This window comes from Atractosteus spatula, chromosome 3 (genome assembly GCF_055471065.1).
Source record: "Atractosteus spatula isolate fAtrSpa1 chromosome 3, fAtrSpa1.hap1, whole genome shotgun sequence".
NCBI lineage: Eukaryota > Metazoa > Chordata > Actinopteri > Semionotiformes > Lepisosteidae > Atractosteus > Atractosteus spatula.
Window position 1 is genome coordinate 1,904,018 of NC_142708.1, and position 18,731 is coordinate 1,922,748.

General features: G+C 49.4%; 1 protein-coding gene across 1 annotated transcript in view; it reads left to right on the forward strand.

The window, feature by feature from the left end:
* Positions 1–18,731, forward strand: part of skic3 (SKI3 subunit of superkiller complex) — a 58,168-nt gene that overhangs the window by 20,258 nt on the left and 19,179 nt on the right. Inside the window, exons 9-22 of the mRNA XM_088911096.1 lie at positions 1,724–1,864; positions 3,065–3,166; positions 3,362–3,483; positions 3,875–3,961; positions 7,440–7,543; positions 10,041–10,167; positions 10,661–10,840; positions 11,090–11,214; positions 11,690–11,943; positions 12,321–12,423; positions 13,008–13,190; positions 14,755–14,896; positions 16,031–16,109; positions 18,635–18,696. Coding sequence (XP_088767222.1) covers positions 1,724–1,864; positions 3,065–3,166; positions 3,362–3,483; positions 3,875–3,961; positions 7,440–7,543; positions 10,041–10,167; positions 10,661–10,840; positions 11,090–11,214; positions 11,690–11,943; positions 12,321–12,423; positions 13,008–13,190; positions 14,755–14,896; positions 16,031–16,109; positions 18,635–18,696 — 1,811 coding nt within the window. The remainder of the gene's footprint in view (positions 1–1,723; positions 1,865–3,064; positions 3,167–3,361; positions 3,484–3,874; positions 3,962–7,439; positions 7,544–10,040; positions 10,168–10,660; positions 10,841–11,089; positions 11,215–11,689; positions 11,944–12,320; positions 12,424–13,007; positions 13,191–14,754; positions 14,897–16,030; positions 16,110–18,634; positions 18,697–18,731) is intronic.

The following is an 18,731-nucleotide window of genomic DNA, read 5'->3' on the forward strand; positions in this document are numbered from 1 at the left end:
CCGGCAGCAGACAGCCTATGTGGTGTTACAGTGAAGAGCGAACTCTCTGAACCTGTCCCCCCAGTGAGGCCGCCTCTCAGGGCATGGAAGAGGAGGGTGTCTAACCCACATTCATCTGCACGTGGCTCCTTAATTCCAGAGGGTCTCCATAGTTGTTCACTCTGCCAAACTGCAAGAACTGAGTAAAAAAACAGGGGCTGCTACTCCCACTGTCTTTGTACCCAGCGTGGGGGGGTAGGCCACACCCACTGTCTTTGCGCCCAGCGTGGGGGGGGGTAGGCCACACCCACTGTCTTTGTGCCCAGCGTCGGGGGGGTAGGCCACACCCACTGTCTTTGTACCCAGCGTGGGGGGGTAGGCCACACCCACTGTCTTTGCGCCCAGCGTGGGGGGGGGTAGGCCACACCCACTGTCTTTGTGCCCAGCGTCGGGGGGTTAGGCCACACCCACTGTCTTTGTGCCCAGCGTGGGGGGGTTAGGCCACACCCACTGTCTTTGTGCCCAGCGTCGGGGGGTTAGGCCACACCCACTGTCTTTGTGCCCAGCGTCGGGGGGTTAGGCCACACCCACTGTCTTTGTGCCCAGCGTGGGGGGTTAGGCCACACCCACTGTCTTTGTGCCCAGCGTGGGGGGGTTAGGCCACACCCACTGTCTTTGTGCCCAGCGTGGGGGGTTAGGCCACACCCACTGTCTTTGTGCCCAGCGTCGGGGGGTTAGGCCACACCCACTGTCTTTGTGCCCAGCGTGGGGGGTTAGGCCACACCCACTGTCTTTGCGCTCAGTGTATATATGTGTGGGAGTTCTCTGGACACGAACTGAGCACTTTCCCTGTGAAATCCACAGTGTGTGATGTGGTTCAGAGGGCTGTTTATTCTTAGCTGTCCAGATCTTTTCTTCCATAGTTGAATTCTCTTTTAGTTTTAAACGGGGTGTCCTGTTTGGGTGGGTCTCTTTCTTGAAAGAGAGGCACCTGATCCTATCGACGGAGTCAAGAAGCTCGTTTTACCCTAGACAGATGTATTCTTAGTTGGATGGCTTTGATTTGAATATGAAGTGCAGCTGTGGCGGTGTGAAGGAGTTACAGTGAGCACACCGAAGGTGTCTGTGGTGCGGGAGTGCAGGCCGTGTGAACAACCGCACACACCTGTGACCATGTGGCTCTCGAAATGCATCTTCATTTCACATTGACTGTCCAGTCCTTTTAAGGAGCAGTACAGCCAAAAGACATCTTCTTTGTCTGGTAGTATCAGAGTGGTATTTTCCAGAACAGATCCAGTAAAACAAGAGGCCTGTATCCATTGTATTATGTTAGGGGTTAGCTTTTAAAATGGCTAAAGAGATTAATTGTTAAAACAGAAAAGAGCCTAATTTTTATGCAGGCCTGAGAGGCTCACAGTCATATCACTTTGTCCACTTCCAGAACATCCAGGGTGTATCCTGCCTTGTGCCTGTTGCTTGCCAGGATAGGCTCCGGCTCCACCATGACCCTAAATTGGAAAAAGTGGTTAAAAATCGGATGAATGAATGATTTTGTCCAGTCAGTAGGAAACCAGTAAAATCAAGCGATCGAATCTAGAGAGGTTAATAAAATAATTGCTCACATGAGTCTTTCTGTTCCAGAGCCTGTGTCTTGTTGTTTCCCTGCTGTGGCTGCCTGGGAGCCCAGGGTCCTGAGGGACCCGCCGGCGGCCATGCTGGGTCTGACAGCTCTGTGTTCCCTCAGGCGTGTGCGGCGAGGAGGCTGTGCGCTGCTTCACGAGGCTGGTGCAGCTGGACTCCGACAGCGGGCCGGCTCTCGTCGGGCTGGGGATCAGCGCTCTGCAGGAGCAGAAGTACGAGGAGGCGGTCCGGAATCTGGCTCAGGGTGAGGGCGGCGCCGCTGGGTCGGCACACAAGAGCAGAGCTAGACCTCCCTACATGAGCCCGTCACTGAGAGCTGCCGTCTTGTCCTCGGTGTGTCGCCCTGGATGTCCGTGCAAGAAGCCGTGTCTACAGGGGCTGTATAAACTAGTGGGGGAGAACAGGTTTGAGCCCCAGAATCCTGCACACTCCAGTGCGCACAAGAAAATGCTTACACAAACTTGTGAACGAGCGATATTTCTAATGCCAGGGGTGACTGATTCTCCAACATCCAGGACGGCCTGTTGTACTGGTAGACCATCGGACAAGTAATTATAGTGTTGCTGCTGACTCAAACAGCAGCCTCGCACTTGTAATAATTACTGTGCACGCGTTATTACAGGAAAAAATAGTACTATTCCTTCTGTGTCCCAGATTGCAAATGTGAATTGGAACGTTAAAAAACGCGTCCCGCACGCACTTCCTGCTGCCCCCGGACAGTGGCCTCTCTCTCTGGGCCCCCTGTGTCCTGGCCAGGGGAGAGCAGTCGTGGGCACTCCCTGCTGGGCTGAGCCCTGTGCCTCTGGGCCGGGCTCCTGCTTGCCGGGATAGCTGATGGAGTGAATCTCGGCTCATGACTCAGGAGCTCGTGACTAAACCACTGGCAACAAAACCTCCCTGAGCCGATAAGAGCCCTGTAACAATGATGTACTGTACAGGCTGACATTGAGATTTGATACAGACATGACAGCAGACGTACAGTAGGAATGTTTGCCCATTGCGTTGGTGCCGGACAGCTTGGGAAGCCTCCCTGCTCTGAGGCCAGCGCAGAGTGCAGCCAGCAGCCTCAGAGGGAGTCAGATTAGGCCATACTAGCAATAAACGTCCCGAGCATCAGTATCTCCCCATGAAGATAAAATGACTGAAGATAGTCTCAATCCTTGAGAGGGATGCTTGAAGATGACATTATGTATTCAGTATGCATAAAGTTTGCAAACAGTAGGCAGACATTCGGCTCATTTGGCTTCTAATAGCTAATTGAGCTGAAGATCTCATCCAGCTATTTCTGACAGGGTCCCAGAATATTCGTTTTAGCAACACGGCCAAACAGCTTGTTCCAGACTCCCGCCATCCTTTGTTTAAAGACCGGACTCCTGTTCGTAGGCTGCACTTCCTCTTACCTTCCCTTTGCATCCCGTGGTTACCAGGCCCCGTTCTCTTTCAGGACTCAAGCAGATGCGCTCCAGCACCAGTGGCTGGTTTCACCTTGCACAAGCGCAGCTGAAAATGCACCGGTACTCGGACAGCATCGTCTCCTGCAACCAAGGTACCAGTGTCCCGTACATCCAGTCTAGAAGGCTTGCTCGGAGCTGAGCTCGCATCTCGGCTGGTTTGCCCAGGTGAATTAGCCAGATGCAGCAGTGTGAAGCTGTGGTTAATAAAGGTTGTATTAAGACGCTAAAGGGCAGGAGCGCTTGGGGAGGTCTTTCTAAGTGGTAAGAGGTCGTGCCTGTGTCCCCAGCCCTGAGGAGCAGTGGAGGGGAGGAGGAGTGGGGACAGCAGCTGCTGCGGCTCAAGACAGAAGCCCTGGTGCGGATCGGAGGGGAGCAGTCTGCACAGGAGGCCCTGGACACGCTGGCACAGGTACTGGGACCCCACCACCCTGCCTCGCCAGCCCGGCCCGGTTGCAGACCCAGAACAAGCATCTAGGCCTGAGAAGGGTTGTGTAGCTTAGTGCTGTGTGCATCTTGATTTTCACAGTTTTCTATGTTTTGTTCATTGAGTTTCTAGGTCTTGGGCATCACGCTGTGAAATACAACAGCAATTACCCCAAATTGATGGGTGATTTGTAGTGTGGAGTGGCATAAAAAAATTAATTGTAGCTTTTTGCTTCCTTAAAATTACTCGATGCCAAAAAGGCTGTTGTTCAGTGCTGGGAAAACAATGTGTATTTTGTGAAGAACGTAAGAATCCAATTTGTAATTGCAGGAGAAGGTTTTTAAATAAAACGCTGTCTTTGCTGTATGTTTTTCAGATTTCAGATGCAGACAACGATCCTGTCCTCCTGGCTCTAAAGGGAAGAATTTATTTGCAGAAAGGGCAAATTGACCAAGCACTTCAGGTATGGAATCCATTTCTGCCTCTCAGAGCTCCGTCTTGAGAGAGTGCCTGTATTGATCGAGCCTTTTCAGGCAGCCAAGACATGACTGAGGAAAATGGAGGTGAGAGACACATTAGGAGGCTGTGAGGTAGACAGTGGCTGTTTTGAAATGTGGTGAAATTAGTCATAGCCAAGCTAATCTCAGCAGTCACAGGATAACCAGCATGATGATGAGTTAACTGGTGCAAATCAATGAAATGATGCAATTAAAGGAAAACGAAGAAACAGATAAATAAAATGCAGGGCATTAAAAGGCATTTCATTGAGTGAGCAAGTTAGGAAGCATCCTCCTGATGTAGTGAAACCGCCTTAGTAACTTAGTTTACAAGGCCCGGACTGTGGGGCCTCCTGGATGGCCTGGCATTCGCCTGAGCACAAGTTGAGCTCTGTCTCCAAAGGACTCTGGGACTCCAGCGGTCAGACCTCCTGTGTGAGCGCCCCCAGGGGTCAGTGGTGGGATTGGTCAGCCAGGGCTCTCGCGACTCTTGACACAGCGCCCCCTGCTGCCTCCCGTATGCTTGCAGGCTCGTGGCGCTGTGGATCAGGGAGGCACAGAGCCTGAAGGCTGTGCTCTGTGCATGAAGCTGCTGTCTGTGCCTTATACAGCATGAAGGGCACTTGGAGATCTGCTGCAGAGCGGCATCCCAGTTATAGTAGTTTTTGCACAGATTTTGTGGTGTTAAGGAAGTTGATAGTATTGCTGAAAGATGCCTCAGTTTGCTCTCTGCAATTGTGATGCGGAGCAAGAGTCTGGTTGCTGTTATACAGTGGTCTGAGAGCTGTAAAGTTAGAGGCCGCAAAACATCCAGTAAAACTGAGGCATCAGACTCACTGGCACAGCAGGTGCACAGTAAACAGGCCTTGTGTTAAAGCCTTCGGTGAAGCTGCTGAAAAATGGCCTGCGCAGTTCTGCCTGCATCCGTATCACAAGAAAACAGCCTCCTCACAGCGCTGTCACGGCAGCCGGGATGTTGGACTCGCAGCAGGTGTGCAGTCAGGAGGTGGATTCTCAGCTGCGAAACCCTGCTCCAGGGTGTCGTGACGAGTGATCATCCGGAGCGGACACGCGCCGCCCGCAGAGCAGGGGGCAGTGGACTGTGTTGGGGTGAATTTTTAAAGGAAGGTAAAAACTTGTTTCCTGCCGTAACACAAAAGGCTAAATGATATTTGTCATTTGTTAACGTTAAAGGAGAAGGGAGGTTGATTCACTAAAGAGGAACAGGCAGATGAGTGATTCAGTCCAAGCAAAATCTATCACACAGGATGCTCTCTTTCAAGTGTCAGTCATGTTTACGAGCTGCGGGGCTGAAATAGCAATGGCTTATTTCAGCCATTTATTTCTCCGTCTGCCTGCACGTGATGCCTCACACACTTATTCCACTCCTCTCCGCTCAGAAGGAGTCTGCCCAGTCCTGAGCAGCACCAGGTGCTCTTAATCTCCTTCACTGTTTCCGTGCTTTTGGGGTCCCTTTTCTCACAGCCACCTTCACCACCTGTAAGCAAAGAGAAAGCCCCAGACGCTCCCTTCGGGGACAGCCTTTTTCTCCTGTGGTCTTCTGACCTCCTGCTCGTCTTTATTAGCTGTGTGTGTTAATGCTGTGCAGCCCTGCTTATGACAGAAGGACACCTCTGCCTCTCGCCGTCACTGCTGTCTGTCTTGCTAATTAACCGCACCGCTGCTCTGCTGTCTCTCTTTGTGGGCTTCCAGCGGCTTGCGGTTATTTCTAATTTGGGTTCTCAGGCCTTAGTCATGTTTGCAGGGTTTCTTCTTCAAGACAGTCTACTGCCAATAAATACAGACAATGAATCTGTGCCCTGGCTGATTCCCAGAGGGACTGGAGCTTTTTAGCACTTGCTTATGGATTTGCTTTCAGAGTCTATAAACTCTGATTAACAGAAATTTGCTACATTTTAAGCAAAGTCAAATGGCACCATTGTTTCTTCAATAACAACAGGATGGCAGCCATCTTTGTTTCGGAAATGGTGCAGGGGTCTTAGAGAATCGCCAGCTGCACTTTGATGACGCCTTAAAGGCAAGGCAGTAGGATCTCCGTGAAGGCGCTCAGGAAAGTGGGAACTTCAGCCATGGGGCGGGTCGCAAGGTTGGAATGAGGGCAGTGCCAGCCATGACTACTGCTGGTGAGGTCAGAACGAGCTCTGTGTCTGAGAGTCGGCAGCCTGAGGGGTGGCAGTGTGCGAAGAGAGGGACAGTCCCTGCCCATGCCCCTGTGTCCGGTGGGTCCTTCTTCAGACACTACAGTAGAGAAATCTCACACTTCAAAACGTGGTTGAGGTGTCGGGGAGTGAGGCATCATGGGACAATTAACTAGTGCTAGTGACTAACTAACACTAACTAGTGTTTTTGTAGATTTTATTTTGACCTGGTAGACTTTTGTAATATAACTTTCACATGTGGCTACGAGCTTAATGTTCTGTAATTTGTTTTGAATCTGCTCTGTTCAAATATTATTATATTTTCTTTGAAAGAAAAATAGAATTATGCAAAGTCATTTTTTTAGTATTTTTATTTTTTTAATCTGAATTAATTGTTGATATTTTATGCAAAAACAACTCCTTACAAAATATAAGACTTTTCTTTATATGTAATGCGAGTACAGAGAAGCCTGTAGTCTGATCGGGTTGGATCTCAGAAGCTCAGCAGGCTGGGCTCAGTACCAGGATGGTAGACATCCAGGGTTACTACTGTAAGTGGTGCAGGTGGACCAGTAGATGGTGCTCTTCTGCCCAGAACATTAGTACACCAATATGATGACTGAGGGGACTGTGCTGTAGGAGCTGCTGTCCTTCAGAGGAGATGTTAAATTGTCCCATCAAGGTCCTGAACCTCCTGCTTATTAAAGACCCCATGACTGTTTAAGAGTGTTAACCATGTGCATACTGGATAAATCCAACTGTGGGCTTCTACAATCTGGCCTCCTTAAATTTCCCTCTTAATTCAGTTTGTGAATCAATTTCTCACTCCTCACCCTGATCTGCTGGTGCAGAATGGCCTCAGTGTGTCTCCCAGGTGGGGCTGCAGGTGCAGAATGGCTGCTGTGCGTCTCCCAGATGGGGAATGAAGTGGGTCCCCTCCTGTATGTGAAGGAATGAAAAGTGCTTTATAAACACTAGTTTTTACTTTGGTTATTATTTACAGTGCCTTGCAAAACTGCTCACCCCATTCCAGCGATGTCCTGTGTGATGACTTACAAATGACCTCTATGCACCTTAAAGGTGTTGCTGTCCGAACAGGTGGACATGGCTGCCTGCCCGCTTCGTTTCTGTGGGGAGTTCTGTCGCAGTGGCGTCCGCCGCGGTGCCGTGTTGTTACCCCAAGGGCACTGCCGGTGGCGGGCAGCGTGGGGGGGGTGTCGGGCCCGCAGGAGGGGAAAGGGCGAGGAGGATTCGGCGTCGCGTCTAACCCCGATCGTCCCCGCAGGTGGCGGCTGATCTCCTGGCTTCGCACCCCGGGCAGGCAGAGGGCCACGCGCTGAACGGACACATCCGCCTCTCCCAGGAGGACTACGCGCAGGCCGAGTGCAGGTGAGGGGCGGTGGGGGGTTGGGGCCACCAGGCTGTGCGCTGCCGGCCTGGCGGGGGAGCCTGAAAAAGCCAGAGAGATCGACGTGTGCGGATTTCCCCTCGGGAGCTGTCAGCGCTCATGTGCGCTGACATGTATCGAAATACACCAGCGTTTTCTGTGACATCCGGGAGTCCTCTTTATTACACCGGCTGCTTTTCCGTTTAAACTCTCTTTGAGGACAACTGTAGAAGTTATTCATCAGACTGAATTCATCTCTGCCCCATCTGTGGGTATTCTTACATATTTAGGGCTAGTCACTTTGCAGTTAATTGGGTGGGTTGCTCATGTTGGTAGTTTACCCGCTGTTTGCGGTGGTGTGGTTGCTGTGATGTTGCACTGAATGCTGGATCAAACAGCAGGTAAACTACCAACATGAGCAACCCACCCAATTGACTGCAAAGTGACTAGCCCTAAATATGTAAGAATACGATCGCCAAGTCCCGCGAAACAGGGAGGACATCCATCTCCGGCAAGGGTACACTATTCACACGTACTGCTCAGTGCTGTTGCTTGAACGTGCTTACTTCCTTTTATTGTCCTAAAGGGGAAATTTGCTTTGCAGGCAGGTGAAAGACACAACACAATACGTGACACACTGAACACGAAACCAATAACAAATAAGAGATCCATGTATGATGAGAAAAAAACATAAAGTAAAATATACAATCAAGTTGTCCAAGCTAGTTTAAATCAATGGTTAGATGGAAGGAGCTCAAATTCACTGAGCATCGCTAGAATTGCTGTGCTCATTGAGGCTAAGTTTCTGTAGACATGAGCACACTAAGCAAAAGCCTTTTTTCTGTCCATTTATCAGTCCTTCTCTAAAACACGTACAGTACTGGGGGGTTGAGTTAACTCTGGTTTTCGCTCTGTGCTTCATTGTGTTATGACTACCTAGAATTTAAAAAGGAACGTTTTTTTGCATTGCATCTTTAAGTCTTAATGATTGTGTTATAATGTTTATTTGCATGTCGTGAAAGTGAACCATATGGGCTCATTAAAGCTTATTAGCGTAGTTTAGTCTTCATGTCCTCATGTTTGCCAGTGCTCTCCGTGTGTGTTTTCTCCATTCGAACACTGATTCCCACGTGACTCGCACTTTTTACATTTAAATTGCCGGAAGGTTTTCTTCCTTGGCGGTGTCTTCATGAGCCATGTGCGAGGAAAGACTGAGCATGTCGGTGCCTGAGAGTGGGGCTGATTGAACTGAGCACACATGCCGTACAGCCATCGTCACTGAACAGTGTGAAACTAACATGCTTGAGCTCCACGTGTCTCTGCTCTTCAGTGTTCCTGTTTTCTGATCCAGCATCTGTACCTTTTAACTTGAACAAGGAGCCAAATGAGAAAAGTAGCCATTCATGCACTCTGAATAAGGCCCATTTTCCGTTTGTGAGCAAGATAATGCAGTGTTAAATGAAACCTAATTGCCCATTTTTGAATTGATTGTTCAAAAAACATATCTTAACTTATTGGTATATTTTACTGCAGGGTTATAAAACCTCTTTTCCTCCTGAATGCATATTTGTTCTAACACTTGTTAGCATAAAAGTCTTTGCTTTTTTTTCTTTTTAATTACCAAATGCTGTTTCATAGGCTTAATGTATCATTTCTACAAACAGTACTTGGTGTTCAAGCTTCACTCCAGGAAACCCATGAAATTCAAAGGAAATTCACCCGATCTCTTTATAAATAATTTATAAGTACGCTCAGTCTTCCAGAACATTCTTTTATTTCTGTTTATTTTGACATCTGTCGACCAGAACACGTGCATGCAGTTCAGGAAAGGCTGGACATTTAAGTCCCCTGGTTTTAGGTGCTGTGAGTTTGGAGCTTCTGTTGTCTGGAAAGAGTTTAGACTGAAGAACATAAGGAGCATTGCTGCCTCGCAGCGCTGGGGCCCTGTGTTCAGTTCCTGGGGTGCTGTCTGTGTGGAGTCTGTATGTTCTCCCCATGTTCATGTGGTCGGTGCTGGTAGGTTAACTGGCTGCTGGGAAAACTGGCCCTGGTGTGAGTGTGTGTCTGTACTGTGATGGACTGGTAACCTGTCCAAGGTGTACCCCACCTTGTGCCTGTTGCTTTCTGAGATAGGCTCCAGCTGCCCTGTGACCCTGAACTGGTTTAATTGGGTGGATGGAATGTAAAAAAAATTACAAACGAGAGGATCCATGCAGCCCATCTAGCCTGTTTGGTACTTAGTAGATAATTGATCCAAGTATCTCATCCTGCTGTTTAGAGAAGCTGGGGTTTGGGATGGGCACCTTGATCAACTCTCCCACCACCCTTTGTGTAAAGACACAAGGCCTTGACTGGAGGACCTTACCCAGCTGTGTCTTGAAAAAAGCCGGGGTATCAGTTTAAACAACATGGATAGGCAGCTTGTTCCCGACTCCCGCAAACGTGTGTGTAAGGATCGGCCTCTCGTTCATCCTCGATCTTTTTTTCCTCCCCTCGCAGCTTTCAGAAGGCAGTGGAGCTCAGCCCAGAGTCGGGGGAGTACTTCCTCAACCTGGGGCTGCTGTACTGGCGCATGGGAGAGGACACCCGGAGAGACAAGACCAAGGCGCACACGTGTCTGCTGAAGGTCAGACCTCGCACTGCGGGGGCGCTGGGTGCTGCACAGGGTTTTCACTGTGCCTGTATAGAGGCGCAGCGCCTTGGTGGCCCTTGTCCCACTGGCTCCCGACAGAAGGGACCCTGGTGCAGGCGCCACGGACTGCACCTCATGGCAGCATGTAGCTTAGGCAGAGATTTCACAGAAAGTCTTTCTTTGACATAACATTCTTACTCGTTTTTCCCAGTTTTGAGTTATTGGAGGTAGCTTTGCTTTCTAAAAAGTGTGCACACTGGTTCATGGTCATGTCTCTTGCGAAGACCGCGGCCCCCTTTGGCACACTTGATTGTGTCCTGTGATTTGTCGAGCATGAGTCGGATTGTCACTTTTCCTGCAAAGGGCCATCTGCGCAGTACTACCTCACTGCGTTCTCAGGCGTTGTTTTTGCCTTCGCTTCGAAGCCCCGTGGCTCCTGTTTTTATTTGAAGAAAGGAGGCAGTACCCACGCGTGTTCTCCTTGCAGGCCGCGAAGCTGGACGCTCGCCTGGGGCCGGCGTTCCGCTGCCTGGGGCACTTCTACCGCGATGTGGCGCAGGACAGGGCCCGCGCGCGGGGCTGCTACAGGAAGGCCTTCGACCTGGACGGCGGCGACGCGGAGGCCGGGGCGGCGGCTGTGGACCTGCTCATGGAGCTGGGAGACATGGTGCTTGCGCAGGCGACCGCGGCGTTTCCCCTGCTCCGGGGCGCTTGCACGGCAAAGCTGACGCAGCCCCCAGTGCTGCTGTGTTCGATACCCTTCCTTCGCTCACCTGCTGTTGCGGCTGATCAGACTCTCAGCGCTGACCTTTGCGTCTGAGGCATTTGAGTGCTTTTTCATTGTCTCCCGCCCCCTGCGCCGGAACGCGGTCTTGGTGAATCCCTCGTAAGTCTCGGCCCCTGTTCTCTCTCCCAGGAGTCCGCCCTCGCCATCCTGAAGTCCGTGACGGAGCGGGCCGGCGCCGGCGTGGCCAAGTGGGCGTGGCTCAGGCGCGGCCTGTACAGCCTGAAGATGAACCAGCATGCTCAGGCCATCGCAGAGTAAATTCCCTGTCTCCCTGTCTCCCTGTCTCCCTGTCTCCCTGTCTCCCTGTCTCCCTGTCTCCCTGTCTCCCTGTCTCCCTGTCTAGCACTGCATTAGCTGTTTCCATGGAGCTGCTCAATCTGTTTTAGCCCAGAGAGCAGTAAATTATATTTTGCAATGCTTATTTTTTTATTGAAATAATTGCAGTTAAAAGCACGCTTTAAAAGCCCACATATTGTGTGGTACAAACATTTATTGAGTTCATTGTCGTAGATTTGTCAGTGCTGTGCTCTGAAGAAAAGTTGCTGAGTTCACCACAGTAATTAATGACATGCTGTCCTTGGAGGAAAAATGTATGTAAAAATGCCAATGTAAAAATAGAGCGAATACACATGTTGTGGGAAGGTTATTGAGGTTTCAGTGAGCACGAGCAGATCTTGCTCCAGGAGTTCTCCTTGGCCCGGGCTGCAGTCACGCCCTGTCTCCCCGCAGCCTGCAGGCAGCGCTGAGAGCCGACCCCCAGGACGCGGTGTGCTGGGAGTGCCTGGGCGACGCCTACCTGAACCGCAGGAGCTTCACGGCGGCGCTCAGGGCCTTCAGCAAGGCTCAGGAGCTGCGGCCCCAGTCCATCTACAGCCTGTACCAGGTGGCCGCCATCAAGCAGACGCTGGGCAAGTGCAAGGAGGCGACGGGCGAGTACATGCAGATCATCCAGAGGCGGGAGGAGTACGTCCCAGCGCTGAAGGGTGAGGGCCGCCGGCAGCTGTGTGTCTGCGTGAGTGCCATCACAGACTCTCCGCGCTCATCTGAGGCCTTGAGTGCCTTTTCACTCTCTCCCTTCCCGTGCTCTGAAACGCGGTCTCCAGGGGCAGTTGATGAACCCATCAGCCCCTGCCCTTTCCACCCCTCCTCCGGTCTTCCGCCGCTGTGTGAAGTGCGGCAGTAGAGTGAGTTCCACTCGGTTTATGATCTCCTATCGTCTCTTGCAATTTCAAAAGAATCTTCCCCCCTGTTTCATGGAACCATCGAGCTTACTGTTGCTCAAAGGCCCCATTGTTCTGTCTGCTTTCATCAGGAGCTTGAGGCCATCCGCCTTTCCTTTTATCATTTTCCTCCCTGCCAGGCCTGGGCGAGTGCTACCTGTCGATGGCGCGAGCCGCGATGGAGACGTTTCTCGATGCCAGAGCAGTGGACTACATCGAGCTGGCTGTCGAGTACCTCTTCAGGTCAGTGGTGCTCGACACGCAGAGCCGTTTTATTGGGGACACACACGTGTCTGCCATTTACACTCTGAGGGTCTGAGTTGTCTGGCATGTCGTTCACACGTCTGGGACTGTTACCAGGCAGTAGGAGGGGGGGTTACATTTCAGGTCCATTTTAAGGTGTGACATTGTTTTTCCCCTCTATAAAAAGTTTGATTGTTGCCGAAGAGTGAGGCCAGAGTGAGGCCAGAGTGAGGCCAGAGTGAGGCCAGAGTGAGGCCAGAGTGAGGCCCTGTTACACTGGTGCCCAGGGTTTATTGGTTGAGGTTACTCCAGACTGGGCACAGTCTCACTATAATGGGGGGTTCGTGTGTGTAGGTCCTTCATCGCCACTGTTAGGGGCACCTGCAGCCTGGAGAGAGGAGAGACTGCTGATCTCAAGCAGGAGATCAGGCCAGCACGACAATAAGGCACGCGCCTGCAGTCTAATTCACTGCCCTCGACGACCCAGTCTTTGAGCTGGTGTGTGAGGAGACAACAGGGAAGGGAGAACTGGCTGAGCGTTATTTGTGCCGAAATGTTTTCACGCTCTGCGCGTCTCTCCGCAGGGCGGCCCAGCTGCGCCCCGACCTGTCCTGCCTCTGGAAGCTGCTGGGAGACGCGTGCAGCGCTGTCCATGCTGTGTCCCCCACCAGGGCCCGCATCGCCGTGCCGGGCCTGCTCTGTGGGCTCGCAGCCGGCGGCCAGAAGCACACGCTCCACAAGGCCGCCATCCTCAGCCTGGGAGGCCGGTGAGCTGCCGAGCCGCAGAACAGTGACGGGCGAGGGGAAGCTCACCCATCCCGAAGTCAGGGCTTCGGCTTGGTTAGCTTGTCTCCTCAAACGGCAGGAGAGGACAAAGTGTGACTCGCTGGTGCCTGAATGGGGGAGCTATCCACTGTGACTGTGACTTTTCCACCCGACATTTGCTGCCCACCGGTAAAATTTCTGTTTGTCACTATTCAGCTTCAGGGAATTAGACGTCTGCGTGACGTCGGGCTCTGTTTATCAAGAGATAGGTGACAGAGGCAGGAGATCAGAGGCGGAAGAAGTTGTCATGTAAATCTGAGTATTATCTGTGTCAGAGTGAAACTGAATATACATTTTGTATACATCTGACTGAGAGGAAGCGTATAAATAATAAAGAGCAGTGGACTCAAGACTGAACCCTGTGGCACCCCGTGATTGGCTGGGGTCACAGGTGATATATGAGGACCAAAGGTGACAAAATGCTGCCTGCCAGTCAGACGAGCAGAAGCAGTTAAAAACAGTGCCGTCAATAAGCAAGAATCTTTGCAAGCGATTGAATAAACACTGAAGGATTTACTTGATCTCAGTGCAGCTTTTGATACAGGAACAAGGATCCGTACAACCCCGGAGTCAGACACAACAAGCAACTCATTCACAACGGGGACAAGAGCAGTCTCAGTGGTCTGATTATAGCGAAAACTGGGCTGGAATGGTTCAAGCAAGTTATTCGATATCACGCAAATATGTAATTGATGTGCAATCACACCGTCTGCAGAGCTTGCAGCCAGTGAGATGCTGATGGGCTCTGCAGGTGGGTGTGGTGAAGGAGCATGTCTGCATATCTTACTAAATAAAATTGCTTGTTCCAGATTGCATGGGCATATAATAAGCAACATGTAGCAATTTCAAATTGAAAAATAAAATATTTTTTTATCTCTTTAAACTGTTTCTTTTCTGCTCTTATTCTTGAAATTCTAAAATATGAGCAGAATGAATGTCCATTAAATGAAAGATGTAAATAACAATTGGTTTCCAGCCTCAAATTCAATTTTCCTTAGTAAATCTAATCTAATCTAAAACTCTAATTGAACACTGCAAGTGCTTTGAAAAAAATTCAGACGTGCACCCCCACATCCACTTTTTTTGTAAATAACAAAGTCAAAGTGAATCAGTGAATTTTCTTTTGCATTTGAAAAGTATCATGGTGATTTTTTTCCTAATATTTGACGAAGCAAATACTTTTGAATATCGCTAAGTATTTGAAAGCATTACTGAGTGAGAGCAAGTCCTGAATTATTTTCAGCGCTAGTTTTTGCCCATCAATCAAGCACATGATCCTGACAGAGAGAGTTCCGAAGTGGCTCCTTATTTTTTAATTTCACTGCAGCTCCGTTTTCCACTGCAATAACATGGCCCTTCCTACAGTGGTGGCGAGGCGGAGAATTCAGTAATGTTTGGAGCACGATTCCTTACTTGATCCCCGCAGTAAGGCAGCAGTCGCCCTGCTGAATCTCTAAAGCCGCCCGGCCGCCCGTGCTGTCTGAGTCATGGGGTCTGTCTGTGCAGGTGCTACGCCCGCGCGCTGAAGCTGATGGCAGAGGCTGCTAACCTGTGGTGTGACCTCGGCCTGAACTACTTCCGTCAGGCTCAGCACCTGCTGGCAGAGGAGGGAACCGAGAGCCCGGAGCTGCTGGAGAAGTCCGTACAGGTGCATTTCCAGTTCATCTCGCCTCACCTTCAGCGTTCAGATTTAAGCAGCTCTCGTGATTTCAGTCATGTTTTTCATTTTTGCTGCAGTCTCGGTTTTCTTGTTGCGATTGATTGCTTTGCTTTTCTATTGATTGATTGCTGTTCTATTAATTGATGTATTTTTATTTTTATAATTATTGTTAATTGATGTATGATTTAGCTGAAAAAGTAGGCTCAGAATATTAAATGTCACTCTGTGCAAGATATTATTTTTCTCAAACAATCACAGTGACAAACGCTGCCTAATCAGTGTACAGGACAGGGTTGTTGTACAGTATCTGTCTAAATGCTGTTTCTGCAGACATGCTTTGTCCTGGTGTTTGTCCCAAAGTACACCTTTCAAACTTGAGTCACAAGGATCCCTACAGTTTTGGTTTTAGTCAAGCACCTCTCAGGAGAAGGTATTTTATACAGTAAAATAGCCCCAGTGATATAGTTGGTAGTAGAGGTGAAAGTAGTCCAGTAGAGTCTTGAAATCCGCAAGTTCGCTCGTGGACATTCTCAAATGTCCTTATTCGTGATTCGGTCTGGCTGACATTAGCAGTTTTTGAATGAAAGAAGAGCAGAATGGGATGAAACCAGCTGAAGGTTCTTATCCACAGCTTTCGGATTAGTGGTGCAACAGAGGAGGAACATGAGAGGAATCTAGCAAGGGAGTTAGCCTCTGCCTGCACCTCAGCCTGCTCTTGTGTCTGTGCTGTCACGGACGCTGCAGGCTCCGTCAGCCGTGTGGGGAAGGACAGGGTTACTGCCTGTTCATCGTGCAGTGGAGCATGATCATCACAGGGGCAGAGAGAGGAAGTGCAGGAGGGATGTAAAGAAGGGGTTCATGTTGTTTATTTTAAATGATTCCTATAATTTTGTGATTTACTATTGTTTCTTTTTGTTGATCAGTGGTATTTAAATTAACTTAAAGCCAATACTTAGTACTTAATTATCATAGAAATGAGGGCTGCTTATGTCTTTTAAACATACATTTCTACTACATTTTTAAACATGCATTTATGCCTATACTGTGGTACATTATGAAGCAGTTCTCTGCACCCAGTCCTTGGGAAGACCCTACTGTAATAACTTTGTTTTTTTTCCTCAGTGCATTAAAAAAGCAGTGATGCTGGACAGCAAGAATCACCTGTACTGGAATGTGCTTGGAGTGGTTGTCATGAGCAAAGGTATGTGAACTGTAGAATTCAAAGGCATTCGGTTCAGATCTACCACTTGCACTGAAGAAGTGAGAGCTGGTGGAGATCAGAAGGAAACGCCTGCACTCTGCATAGTGTCAGCTCATTTGTGAGCCTTTCACTGCCTCATCGGAAAAGTGTTATCAAAGATCGTGGCATCTTTCCGGTGGGCTTTTGCAGAATTGGGTCCGGAACACTGTTAGAATTCTGTTTAATCAGTTTGAAATCGTTTGTAAACACACTTGTTTCACTGAAACAAGCCAGTAATGCAACATCTTATTATTTTGCTTGATATGATCAGCCAGACCTTTGCATTCATCTATTAAATGCATGTTCTGTATAGTCCCCACTCAGATGTAAGCAAGCATCCTTTTCAGATGTGCTCTGCACAGAAATACGGCTTTGTACTTAGTGGATCTACTTTTGATAACAAACGTGTTTCAGCATTGCCGTTCTTCCGAGAACCTTCAGACTAATCTGTCTTTTTTTTTTCCATGGACAATTTCATTTTGCGTATGCTCCACATAAACACTCACACAGAGTCCTGAATGAAAGCCCACTGTGTATTCAAAACAATATTGGTACATTCTATCTTATTACAGTCCTACTTAAAAGGCACTTCAAAGTCTAATGGAACAGTGCATTATGTTCATTATGAGTCACTTAAGAGAAGCTAGCAGTAAGGTGGAGGAGTACAGGAGACATTCTTCAGTGTTTTTGTGTTGGATAAATGGAGAACAAAAAAATCCTTTGAAAAACAAAACTGAAAAAAATAAAATAGCAATGCACTACAAACTGCTAGGGTCTGCCATTAAGTGTACCCAGTAAAATCTGCCAACTGATTCCAGGATTTCTGAAACAGTCGATTTGTTGGTGGCGAAACACCACCTTGCTTTCTTTACAGGAGCTACGGACATTTTTAATTAGCATTAAAAGAAAGGTGAGCCCTGTTCGTTATCTTCCTGCTCTTTTTCTTAGAGGTCCCTTGAGGGTAAACTTCACTCGGTCTGGACTCGGACTTCCTGTTGGCTTTGAAATTGTCCAGAACCCTTTTTGTATTTCTCCTTCGGCTCTGTAGCCTTGCTCAAACAGGGCTGCTTGGTGGCATCAGTGAGGCTGTTCCACCAGAGCTGTGATCCAGTGTTTCTGACGCGGGCCGTGCCGCGATCGGGTCAGCTCAGCAGCCAGGACTGTGTGTGCTTTCTGCTTTTCAGAGGAATGATCCTCTTGACCCTGACGCAGCTCTGTGAAGTGAGCTTTTGCTGGACTGTTTGGGTTCTTTTGTGATGTGTAGTGCTTTGCCGCAGGATCAGTCAACAGTGCAGTTTTTAGTAGTATGGGCGGTAGTGTTTTAATTTGGGAATATGATAAAAGTAGAACGTGAAGTGAACTTTTTACAGCATTAAGCTTCTCTGAAGGAAGCGCATTGAAAGTGTGTCCTTGTTTTTGAATGGTTTGATTGGAAGGCAGTTCCCGTGGGTGTCCTCTTAGTTGATGTTTATTACTGTACATGTTTCTGCCTGAGGAAAAACTGATCATGCAGTAGTTGTTGTTTTTTTTAATGGAAAATAAAAACTGTCCAGTAAATTAAAAACACCTCTTTGACTTTGCGTACTGACAGGGCTGTAGGGGTTAAAGATGTCTATGCGTTCTCATGCTCCTTTGGGTGTTTGGTGTTGCAGTAATGGCACGATGAGCTAAACGGCTGCATAGTTTAATAGGATGATTGTTTAATGGTCATTATTACCTTGTTACAGTGGAGAACGCACTGGATTACAAGCACACAAAGCCCTGGGTTTTGTTTGACTGGGTCTATTCAGCTGAATGGGCTCTGTTCATCACCGGCTGTTCGCCTGTGATATTCCATAGCGGTCATGTCAGTGGTGGGGGACACAGTTCATCCTTCCCTGGGGCTCGTTGTATCGCTTCCCTACGTGCGGCCTGGTGTGAGGGGGGCGAGAGTGTTGTGACCCCGCCGTCGGTGCCCCTCCGCCTGGACCCTGCGTGGTGCGTGGGGGAACGGCAGGTTCTGCCGGGCCCTGCGCTCCAGGTCGCGCCCCCCGCCTTCTGGCATGGCGGAAGACTCTCGCCAGCGACCCCGCCGACCCCCGCTTTTGAAGAACACCGGGTGTGCCGAAGTTGTTTCAGGTTTTTTTCCGTTTGCATTTCTCCCAGAATGAACACACACAACCCGCACGCGATGTTTCTCTCGTCACACCGTCAGGCCCCAATGTCCGTCTCCCTCGTTCCTTGGAGCCAGCGGCACTTCCTCCTCGCTCTCGTGCCGATTACACGGGCCGCTGGTTGCCATGGCGCTGCTGTCCTTCGACAGCAGCGTGGCATTGCTGAAGGTCACGGTAACAACCGAATGAGAAGCACCATCATCTTAGACAAATAATACACTTATACTTGAAAGACGTCTTCGTTTCAGCTGCTGCCCCCGCTTGTACAAATGCTTTTAATTAGCTGCCTGGTAAATATGCTAATGTACCTTTCCTCCTGTTTTCCTCTTCTAGGTATTGAGAACTTGGCCCTCGCCCAGCACTGCTTTATTAAGTCTGTGAACGTGGAGGCCAACGTAAGAGGATTTTCAGTCTGTAGAGCAGGGCGATG